The sequence below is a fragment of the Molossus molossus genome, unplaced genomic scaffold (genome assembly GCF_014108415.1).
Source record: "Molossus molossus isolate mMolMol1 unplaced genomic scaffold, mMolMol1.p scaffold_m16_p_5, whole genome shotgun sequence".
Lineage (NCBI taxonomy): Eukaryota > Metazoa > Chordata > Mammalia > Chiroptera > Molossidae > Molossus > Molossus molossus.
Genome location: NW_023425388.1, coordinates 60,770,059 through 60,780,385, shown reverse-complemented (window position 1 = coordinate 60,780,385; position 10,327 = coordinate 60,770,059). Strand labels below are relative to the sequence as shown.

Sequence of the window (10,327 nt, the reverse complement as noted above, 5' to 3'; positions counted from 1 at the left end):
TTTAAGTGTACCATGTACAGCAATTAAATTTAAAATAGGTATATCAGTGATGTAGAAATCTCAATTCAATTATTTTCTGTAAGTCAAAGGATAATTTATACTTCTGGGGACAGGAGCCACACTTATAATCTTGCAATAATGAGCTGTTCTTTAAATTGCTGTAGTACTGATGAATTTTCCCATTGTTGAAGGTTAGTGAGAATTCTGAGGTATGTAATCTGAAAATTTCACCAATATCTCATTTTCAGAGGATAACTTCAGGAAGGTGCTCTGGCCGGTTTGGCTCAGCAGTTAGTGCGTTGGCCCGAGGACCGAAAGGTCTCGGATTAGATTCCTGGTAAACAGCAAGTACCTGGGTTGCAGGTTCAACCCCTTGCCCTGGTCAGGGTCATGTGGGAGGCAACCAATCACTATGTCTCTCTCACATTGATGTTTCTCTTTCTCTCTGTCCCTTACTACCTTCTCAAAAAATTCAATGGAAAAATATCCTTGGGTGAGGATTAACAAACAAACAAAACTTCAGGAAGGTTATGTATCCTGAAAAATAAAGAGACTTGATGACCTGGAATTCCTTCCCCTTCTCCCAGCTGAGGCTGTTGGGTTGCTGATGAAGAGGGACTGCTGTGAAGCTGTGCTTCAAGGTCTGATTGTGGGCAACACTTTCAGGCCGAAGTCAGGAATGCCACTTCCGCCATCTGCATAGGCTGGTGCTCGCCCAGATTTTTGTGCTTTGTTCAGAGAAACATGACATGAAGGAATGCCTTGAGAATTCACTTTTCCATTCCTAGTGCCATACACACAGAAGAAATCCAGCCAGCAGAGGAAATAAATTGCCTAGCAGTAGCCAGAGGGTGACCACCAGGCTAGAGGAACAGGAACAGAGATCTAGGGTTGAAAACAAAAAATTGATTTTCTATAGACATTTTTAGAATACATCATATCAACTAAATACTGACAGATGAATATCGATGATTAAAAAGTGAACAAGGACCACCTAGGAGAGCAGAATCAAGAATGACATTTTTGCCCTGGCCAGTTTGGCTCAGCGGTTAGAGCGTCGGCCTGTGGTCCGGAGAGACCTGGGTTCGGTTCCCGCTAAGGGCACGTACTTCGGTTGCAGTTTGTCCCCGGCCCTGGTTGGGTTGTGCGGGTGGCAGCCACTCGATGTGTCCCTTCACGTCGATGTTTCTCTCTCTCTCTCCCTTCCTCTCTCTCTCTCCCTTCCTCTCTCTCCCTCCCACTCTATCTGTACAAAAAATGGAAAAATATCCTCGGGTGAGGATTAAAAAAAAAAAAAAAAATGACATTTTTTTTATCCTCACCTGAGGACATTTTTTGTTTAGATAGAGTGGGAGGGAGAGAGAGAGAAACATTGACATGAAAAGGACACATCAAGTGCTTGCCACCCACACGACCCAGCCAGGGCCAGGAACAAACTGCAACCGAGGTACGTGCGCTTAGCGGGAACTGAACCTGGGTCTCTCTGGACCGAGGGCCGACACTCTAACCACTGAGCAAAACCGGCCAGGGCAGTAATGACTTTCTAGCCAAGGCTGGTTTGGCCCAGCAGTTAGAGTGCTGGCCTATGAACCAAAGGGTTTTGGGTTCAATTCAAATCAAGGGCATGTGCCTGGGTTGGAGGTTTCCTGGTGTGACCGGGCCATGTGGGAGGCAAACAATCAATGTGTCTCTCTCCCCCATTTCTTTAAAGAAAAGAAAAGAATGATTTTCTAAGACCCAGATATGTAATTTTTTTCTTTTGCATTTTTTGGAAAAAGAAAATATGTATGCAAGAAGAAAAGAAGATGTATCTACCATATCAAGGTTAAAAAATAGCATGCAAGAAGAGAAAGAAGTGTCTTCAGCTAGACTCCCAGCAAAGTTAAAGATGCTGCACAGGAAAGTAGATTAATTTCTTGGCTATTCTGACATGGAAAGTAGGACTCCCTTCTGTTCTTCCTTGTCCCTTTTTTGATAGTAACCATATAATTTATTATCTCAAATCAGGACATTCTTAGACAAATGTTGAAATAAACTGATAGTCCCAAGATGGTGCCATGTCAGCTAACCAAAACTTAGATAACTTCTGTGTGCTTGACCAGAAAGACAGTATATCCAGTCAGCTAATCGCCAATCAACAAGCCAACTTTGGGCTCTATACTTTTTCCCTTGTTCCTTGATCTTTCAAAATCTGTCAGATACGCAACCCTGACCAATTAACTTAAGCTGAGTGCTTCTTCCTTGTTTCTTGTGTATAGCCCTTTCCTCTTCGCTGTTCTCTGGACTCTTGAAGGGTGGAGACTGCCTGCTTCATGAAGTGTGAAATCAAATTTGCTCAGATCAACTAAATTGTTCTCTTTGATTATTTTAACACAGGGCACTTAGTACTTATTAAAGTAGCTCCCATGGACCTGTGTCCTTGTACAGAAGTTCCGGTTCTCAACAAAGAATATATTAGCAATGTACTCTGAAGACCACCGAGCTGAATCTGGGAGGCTGCAGCGCCCTCTGAATACATAGAGCTGGGAGAACAGGCTCCTCTGTGCTGAAACTGGTCAGTGGCTGGTTGGGATGTAATCTATGCACTCAAAACTAAGGTGCTGAGTGAAAGAGAATCTATTGCCAAGAACCGAGTTTGGTAAAGGTAGCTGACTAAACTGGTTAACATAGGTGTGATACAAAGTAAATTTCTCTGTACCGCAGGCCGAGGCTCCAACCGCTGAGCCAAACCGGCTAGGGCTGTAAATTTCTAAAATTCTAAGGAAATTTGATTTTCTTAGATGGCTACTAAACTATTTCTAAAGGCAATTTCTTTTTTTTTTTTTTTTTTTTTTTTTTTTTTTTTTTTTCCAAATCTTTATTGTTGGATGTAAAATGTATTACAGATGTTCCACATTTTTCCCCCATTGACCCCCTCCTCCCCACTCCCACCCCCCTCCCACCTTTTCCCACACTATTGTCTGTGTCCATTGGTTATGCATATAAGTTCTTTGGTTTATTTCTTCCCACCCCCCCCAACCCCTTTCCCTTTGAGGTTTGTCAGTCTAGCAATGAGTTTGTGCTTCTTAATCCCTTCACCTTTTTCACCCATTCCCCCAACCCCCTTCCCAACTGGCAACCAATAAAATGTTCTCTGTATCTATGAGAATGTTTCTGTTCTTCCTGTTCATTTTGTTTGTAGATTCCATTGTTGATAGATATGTATTCATTGCCATTTTGTTTGTTCATACATTTTATCTTTTTCTTCAAAAAGACCCTTCATCATTTCATATAATAACGGTTTGGTGGTGATGAACTCCTTTAACTTTTTCTTGTCTGGGAAAGTTTTTGTATGTCCATCGATTCTAAATGACAGCTTTGCAGGATAGAGTAATTTTGGTTGTAGGTTCTTGGTTTTCATCACTCTGAATATTTCTTGCCACTCCCTTCTGGCCTGCAAAGTTTCTTTTGAGAAATCAGCTGACAGCCTAATGGGTACTCCCTTGTAGGTAACTAGCTGCCTTTCTCTTGCTGCTTTTAATATTCTCTCTTTGTCTTGAACCTTTTGCATTTTGATGATGATGTGTCTTGGTGTGGGCCTCTTGGGGTTCATCTTGTTTGGGACTCTCTGTGCTTCCTGGACTTGTATGTCTGTTTCCTTCACCAAGTTAGGAAAGTTTTCTGCCATTATTGTTTCAAACAGGTTTTCGATTTCTTGTTCTCTCTCTTCTCCTTCGGGCACCCCCAAGATGCGAATGTTGGCACGCTTGAAGTTATCCCAGAGGCTCCTTACTCTATCCTCATTTTTTTGGATTCTTTTTTCTTTTTGCTCTTCTGATTGGGGATTTTTTGCTTCCTTATATTCTAAATCGATGGTTTGCTCCTTGGATCTACATACTCTATTATTGAAGCTGTGTAAATTATTCTTTATTTCAGTTAATGCCTCCTTTAATTCTAACTGTGTATCCATTATTTCTAACTGGTACTTTTTTATGCTCTTGATGCCCTCCCTAAGTTCACTGAGGTTCTCACTAAGTTCATTGAGCATCCTTATAAGCAGTATTTTGAACTCAGTATCTGTTAGGTTGCTTATCTCCCTTTCGCTTAGTTCTTTTATTGGGGTTTTGTTCTGTTCTTTCATTTGGGACCTGTTTCTTTGTATCCTCATTTTGGCTGCCTCCCTGTGATTGTTTCTGTGTATTACTTAATGAGAGGTATGGGGCTCGCTGAGACCCGGTGCTGCTCGTTTGAAAGAATTTAGGAAAAACCTGAAGCAGGATCCAAGACCGGCCAATCCTATGGTTAAGCAAGTGGGAACAGCTTGAAAGTTGTGTGGGGCGGGGCGGGGCGGGGCCTCAGGGAGTCAGCAGGGCGGGGCTACCAGTGTGAGCCTGGTTGCTGGAGTCCCAGATATGGCTTCTGTCTGCCGCCCCCGGGAAGGGCTCACCAAAGGAACAAAGGCCTCTGACAGCACGTTTGTCCCCGAGGAAGCCCCCTCTCCAGCTCTCGCTCCAGTGCCAAACAGCTCAGTTCTTCCCTGTGTGTCTCTGGTGCCCCTCGAGCTGCCTCCCCTCCAAGCTTAGAGGGAGAGAGTCCGATAAGTCCGTGCGCGGGCCCTTTAGGGAGCTGCCTGGGGCTCCAGCCGCTTCAGCTTCCCTGAGCCTCAGTTTCCGCTGGTTTTTCCAGCCAGAAGTTATGGGGACTTCTCTTCCTGGCACTGGAACCCTGAACGGGACACCTGGTGTGGGACGGGGACCCCTCAGTCCTCAGGAAGGACCTTCCCAGCCGCGGGATCCTCCTGATTTTTATCCACCACGCTTGGGTGTGGGACCAGCCTGTCTCGCCGCTGCGCGCTCAGCCGCCGCTGCGCCGCCGCCCCCCCTCGCGCCGCCGCCCCTCCTACCGGTCTGGATGTAGCTGCTCTTTTTTTTTTTTCCTTAGTTCCGTAGTTGTACGACTTCCATTCAGCTTGATTTCAGGCGGTTTTGAATGATGGTTGTTCTGTAGTTTAGTTGTAACTTTGATGTGGTTGTGGGAGGACGCGATACCGCGTTTACCTACGCCACCATCTTGACCGGAAGTCGCTAAAGGCAATTTCAAAAGAGGAGTTCCAAAAATGTATTTCAATAATGGAGTCATTTTTGAAATAACTCTTGATAAATACTGTTCCTGTCAGGGAAAAAAAATTCAGTGATGGAAGGAGATTTTCCCATAAAACTGAAATTAGAAGACAAGATGATCAACCTGTTTTAGAGCTTCCTTGAAGGGAATTTTTATTTTATTTTATTTTTTATCCTCACCCAAGGACATTTTTCCATTTTTTGTTCAGATAGAGTGGGGGGGGGGGAGAGGGAGAGAGAGAGAGAAACATCGATGTGAAAGGGACACATCGAGTGACTGCCACCCACACGACCAACCAGGGCCGGGGACAAACTGCAACCGAGGTACATGCCCTTAGCGGGAACCGAACCCGGGTCTCTCTGGACCGCAGGCCTACACTCTAACCGCTGAGCCAAACCAGCCAGGGAATTTTTAACATCTTATAAGCAAAGTCTCTCTCTTTACTCTAACCATAGAGACTACTCACCCAGTGGTAGAGCTCGGGTCAAGTTAGCAGCTGGAGGATCTGTTTCTGGAGGACAGAGTTCACAGAAGTCCCAACAGGATGGACAGAGCAGGTTTCCATTGTGAATCCAGCCATTCATCTGAATACTAACGAAGAGGACCTGCCCAGCCCGACTACACAAATATGAAGTATCTTGGACCCAAACCTTTAGACCTTGTGGAGAGCAAGAAACCTTCAAATAGAAAAAAAAAAAAAAAAAAATCAGATCAGTAAGTATATTGGCCTTCTTCATCTGCAGGAAAAAGGATTAGAATTTACTAAAAATACTGGCTATAAAACACAATTTGGGATATAAAAATTTTTAAATGAATATTTCTTCTTCCAAGTTGTTTTCTAAAATGCCTTCATATTAATTTCAATTACACTACTTCATTTTAAATATTTCTAAAACTTCTTTCCTAGAACTACTTTAAAATTAAACGCATGTTTCTGAAAATGTTTGATATTAGCAAAGTTTTACTTTCCAAGATGTAATTTTTGGAACTACCCAAAAGTTTCCCAGAACTGAGTCTGGTAAAGGTAGTTGACTAAACTGATTAACACCAAGTTAATACAGGTGTGATGCAAAGTACTAAAATTGATTTTCTTAGATGGCTATTAAACTATTTCTAAAGGCAATTTCAAAAGAGGAGTTCCAAAGATGTATTTCAACAATGGAGTCATTTTTTAAATAACTCTATCATCAATTAAGTTTAAATATAATACTCATTTGGAAATTTAAGTTATAATACGCTTTCAAGAAAAAAACAAAGAGCAACCTATTCCACAGCCTGTCATTCAATGACCCACATCTAATAAGCATTACTGTAGCTATAGTGCCATGTAATCATCTTTTTTTTTTTTTAAACTGATGCTCTCTTCTACCTACAATTATGGTACAGACTTCACAACTGAAGTTTGTTTGTTTGTTTGTTTGTTTGTTTGTTTGTTTTATCCTCACCCGAGGACATTTTTCCATATTTTGTTCAGATAGAGTGGGAGGGAGAAAGAGAGAGAAACATCGACGTGAAAGGGACACATTGAGTGGTTGCCACCCGCACAACCCAACCAGGGCCAGGGACAAACTGCAACCGAGGTATGCGCCCTTAGCGGGAACTGAACCTGGGTCTCTCTGGACCGCAGGCCAACGCTCTAACCACTGAGCCAAACCGGCCAGGGTCATGTAATCATCTTTTAAGTGAGACTTGATTGAGTCTCGTGTTTAGTACTAAAAAGGATACCAAAGAAGTTTACAACACAATGCCTGCCCTCTAGCAGCTTTAATTGAGGAGAGAAGGGTGGGACATAAAATTTTTTATCCTAGAGATGTGCATAGGATTTGGATCACAGTAAGGAAAAAATGTTGTGACCTGATGGGTTGTGTCAGAGTCCAAGTGGCTGAAAAGGGCAACTGCGTGGGTGGGAGAAGGTGAAAGAGAATGTGGACAGATCAAATAAGTACACATACCGAGGACAAGGAGAGCCAGATTTCTCACTGCCAGAGGAAGGACTTACAAATATAGAAAGGGAGAAAACTAAAATGAATCCTTTGGTGTTAGACTGAAATCAAAGACACTGGTGCAAACTCATGGTTATATACTTACACATGTATGAGTAGTATATTTATAAGTTACATAATCCATATATTTCCTAGCTCTGTTTACCAAGAGGGCCTAGAGAGCAGCTATATCTCAAAAGCAATGAACAGTACATCTAGCACCCAGATCTTAGTTTCTAAATACCATACTCCACCGAAATAAACTAGAGCTCCTTGGAGAAATGATTGATTCAGGCAGGGGAAAAGAAAGTAAAGATATTCCTGGCCTAGCATATCTTGGGCCAGAAAGCAAGGCAATATTAAAAGAAAGATGGAGACAGACCAAAGAACACAGGAACCGACCTGAAGAGGCTCCTATGGCCAAAGCTGGAACAACTTGAATATCAAAATAAATAATAACAGTAATGGTAATAGTTATTGAATAAAATGGAATCTGTGAGTCAAAACTGATATAATACATAAATTATTAATACATAAATTAATAAAGTGAAAGTATGAAAATAAATATGTTATTGACATAGTACCTTCTCCCCAATACTTATTAATTACAAAGGTAATCAATTAAAAACAGAAAAAAAATAACTTGTCAACAGAGCAGCCTGGTATACCAATGAGTTAACATCACCAGTAAAGAGACAAAGCAAAGGAGTGTACCACCAGAACATGAGCATCACTTCCGTAGTATTACTGCCCAAAATACATGACCTGAATTTAATAAAAGATCGCACATCTGTTCTCCTAGAAAAGAGCTGGCTTGTAATCTTTTAAAATGCCAAGGTTATGAAAGTCAAGAAAAGACTGAGGACCTGTTCTAGATTGAAGAATAGAGACATGACAACCACATAACATGTGAGATCAGTGCAGATTCTACTGCTACAAGGACATTATTAGGCCAACTGGCAAAACTTGAATAAGGTAGAAGAATTAGATGTTATCAGTGTTAATTTCTTGATATTTTGGGTAGTATTATAGTTGTGTAGGAAGATATCCTTGTTTATAAGAAGTACACATTCAAATATTTGGGACTGAAGGGGCAACATGTTAGCAGTTTATACTTAAATGATTAAAAAATTTTTTGAATACCATTCTTGCAACTTCTGTCAAAATGACAAAACCAACAACAAAAAGCAAAATGGTTAATCCATATATGAATTGTTTGGAATTATATACACTCTTCCACATATATGGTGGTTAGTATTAAATTAGCAAAATTAACTGACAATACTAGGTACAGGGAAGCCAAGTAGTACATTCAACCTTTATGGATGGTATTTTAAATCTGCATAATCCCTTTGTAGTGGTGGTAGTGTTGATAAAACATTAAGATAGTCTGAAAAGGTCATCTTCCTGTTATAGTTGTCATTATTCCTTTAACATAACATTTTCCCTTACAGGAATTTATTTCAAAAAATAAATTTAAAAAATGGTAAAATACGTAAGTATACTTAGAAAACAATTTCTACATAGTGAAAACTCAATATATAACAAGGAATGTTCTACAGCCATAAAGAATAATAAATATTATTACTGAAAAAACTTGGAAAGGATATTTTGCTCTGCATAAAAAGTACTAAGTGAAGGAAGTAAAACAAAATGATGTGTTATGGTTACAATAGGTCAAAACTATGTATTTAATTAATACATAAATCTTTAATGGAATTTATCAGAAAATGGTTGCTAGGTTATAGCTGTCAGATTATAGCTGGAAAGTGTTTATTTTTAATTATCTTTTATAAGGTTTCAAAGATAATTTTATATGACTAGTATGGTGTGTAAACTGTATATCAATAAAGCTTTTACTCCAAAAAAGGTTAATTTTATAAAAAACTTTAAAAACAATATTTAAATTCCCAGCTCCAGAAGGCCATTTAGCTCTTGTAGCTGAAATAGTACAATAAATTATTATTTTCACTTTTCGGGAGCACACTCTCCTCCTTGACATCTATTAGTGGAGTACAGAATATTAATGAAATTGACCATTCCTAAGTTACAGAATGCATGTCTCAGTAAGTTTTTAAAAAATTAAAATGAGGGGTGGGGGGATTCAGTGGGGGAAAGAGGAGAAACATCTGTAACAAAAATAATTAATTTTAAAAAAAGAAAAAAATTAAAATGATGCACTCATTTAATATCATACAAATAAGATAAATAATAAAATAATAATTTGCCCCCTTTTGATTTCTACTTTCAAAGGAAAAAAACCTATTATTAACCAGTAATTGATTCTTTTTTTTTTAATCCTCACTCGAGGACATTTTTCCATGTTTTGTTCTTGTTGTTGTTCAGACATAGTGGGAGGGAGAGAGAAGGAGAGAGAGAGAAACATCAACGTGAGAGGAATACATAGAGTGGCTGCCTCCTGCATGACCCAACCAGAGCCAGGGACAGACTGCAACCGAGGTACGTGCCCTTAGCGGGAACCGAACCCGGGCCTCTCTGGACCGCAGGCCAACACTCTAACCCCTGAGCCAAACCGGCCAGGGCAATTTATTAATTCTTAAATTTATGCTTTCTTCAGATCTTAGGAAATAATATTATAAATTTTTTCCATTCAGAGTAATATCTATTGAAGAACAAATTATATGTTTTCCATTATTTCCTTAAAATATACGCCCCCCCAAAAAGATACATGCCCAAAAGTAAAATTATTATACAACTTATTGATCTATAACAATTATATACATATTTTAAAACAAGTGGAGAAAGGCAATTTCTCTAAAAATAGTAACAATATTTTCACAAAACACAAGCATCCAAACTAATACTTACATAAACATAAGTTAAAGATTAATCAATAAATTAACGATAAAAATATAAAATATATTTTATAAAAACAAATAATGAGACAAAACTGATTAATATATGGTATAATTATTAACAATCATTTAGTTTACCTGATAACATCCACTCCCCCAGTCTGGGTAACTCAGCTTCCTTTCACACTTTTCCATGACAAAAGCTGATTTCTGAGTTAGACAAACTGAATGAGGTCCATACTTTTCAGCACCGTAGTTTTTTAAAAGGTCTGAGACAAACGAGAAAAGTTTTCTTAATTGACCTTTGGCTCAAAGAACAAGAAATTGAAGTATTCCATTCTTATGATTCAAGGTTGTTTTAAAAACAAACATGTTTAATGGAAATTTTCAATTAAAAAATCAAGAGAGAGGGCTCCAACAAACTGGGTT

General features: G+C 39.5%; 1 protein-coding gene across 1 annotated transcript in view; it reads right to left on the bottom strand.

The window, feature by feature from the left end:
* Positions 1-543: 543 nt before the first annotated feature.
* Positions 544-10,327, bottom strand: part of LMLN (leishmanolysin like peptidase) — an 88,797-nt gene continuing 79,013 nt past the window's right edge. The window contains exons 15-17 of the mRNA XM_036243897.1: positions 10,037-10,167; positions 5,567-5,777; positions 544-885 (exon numbers count right to left, since the gene is read on the bottom strand). Of these exons, the coding sequence (XP_036099790.1) occupies positions 785-885; positions 5,567-5,777; positions 10,037-10,167 (443 nt within the window). The 3' untranslated portion in view covers positions 544-784. The remainder of the gene's footprint in view (positions 886-5,566; positions 5,778-10,036; positions 10,168-10,327) is intronic.